The following is a 1,500-nucleotide window of genomic DNA, read 5'->3' on the forward strand; positions in this document are numbered from 1 at the left end:
CCCGATGTCCCTCTTATCAGCCCGATGTCCCTCTTATCGGCCCGATGTCCCTCTTATCGGCCTGATGTCCCTCTTATCCGCCTGATGTTCCTCTTATCGGCCCGATGTCCCTCTTATCGGCCCGATGTCCCTCATTGTCGGCACGATGTCCCTCTTATCAGCCCGATGTCCCTCTTATCGGCCCGATGTCCCTCTTATTGGCCCGATGTCCCTTCTGACGGCACCAGAACAATCCCATAATGCAACGTCGCCGATACATAAGTCGACGAGGACCTGTCACACTCATACCAGTGAGTTGTCAACGCTGCACACACACACACACACATGCTCCGACTTGCCCATTCCTCCTCGTCGTACTCCTCCGCGTCACGTCGGCCGACGTCCTGTTGCCCCGGCGACGTCTGCCCCCGGCAACGGGACGGCGTGTTGTGACACAGCAACCCGTTGCCGTCGCCGCGGCTGCTGTTGCCGCGGTCCGAGCGCCGGCGGTGGATCGCCAGCAGGGCGCTCTTCACCAGCTCGTCTTTGAGTGCGTGGACAAACTGCTCCGTCTGAGGGAGACGGAGCTCGTTAAGACGGAGAAAGACGCTCGCAGATTTCCTAAATACGTCCCCGGGTTTTTCTATGGAATGCCAATTTATTATTAAATTATTATTTATGTTAAATGAATACATAAATAAATAGGTATACCTATGAAATACACCCTGAAATAAATAAATGAGGAAACAAATAATTAAATATAAATATGTAAATGCATCAAAATATTTCAAACATATATGCAGTATATATATATATACACACACACACACACACATACTGTATACATATATATATATATTTAATTTATATATGTACACACACACACACACACACACACACACATACTGTATATATATTTCATTTATATATATATATATATATGTATATATATATATATATATATATAAAATCACACATACACATACTGTACATATATATACATCTTTCATTTATATATATATATTTTTTTAAATTTAAATAAAGGATGTTTTTTTAAAGACTATGTTTTTTTTTCAAGGACTTTTATTTTATAAATACACTTCCCTCTCTTTTTATTTTTCATGTCTTATATTTAAATACAGGGGGCGTGGCATGTTTATTTATTAATGTATTTATTTAGTTTTAGATGAAAGTGCATCCCATATTTTCTCCCCCGTCCTCACCTGTTGAGTCAGGCTGCCCAGCACCTGCTGCAGCCGCGCGGCGTTGAGCTCCAGAGAGACGGACAGCAGCTCCTCAGCGAGCCCGAAGATGAGAGGCTGCAGCTGGGCCACGCTGGCCAGCAGCTCCCTGGCCCTGGAGCTCTCATCCTGGGAGTAGGACACGGAGCTGGAGACAGGGACACGCGGAGGAGGAGAGGATAAAGTCAATCTGAAGTCTCTGAATATAGACCTTAGTGGTCCCTAATACTGTATCTGAAGTCTCTTTTATATAGACCTTAGTGGTCCCTAATACTGTATC

General features: G+C 44.3%; 1 protein-coding gene across 1 annotated transcript in view; it reads left to right on the forward strand.

The window, feature by feature from the left end:
* Positions 1-85, forward strand: part of LOC117935181 (type II inositol 3,4-bisphosphate 4-phosphatase-like) — a 9,615-nt gene extending 9,530 nt beyond the window's left edge. Inside the window, exon 7 of the mRNA XM_034857319.1 lies at positions 21-85. Within this exon, the coding sequence (XP_034713210.1) occupies positions 21-85 (65 nt within the window). The remainder of the gene's footprint in view (positions 1-20) is intronic.
* The last annotated feature ends 1,415 nt before the right edge of the window (positions 86-1,500 follow it).

This window comes from Etheostoma cragini, chromosome 19 (genome assembly GCF_013103735.1).
Source record: "Etheostoma cragini isolate CJK2018 chromosome 19, CSU_Ecrag_1.0, whole genome shotgun sequence".
In the NCBI taxonomy this organism is placed as follows: domain Eukaryota; kingdom Metazoa; phylum Chordata; class Actinopteri; order Perciformes; family Percidae; genus Etheostoma; species Etheostoma cragini.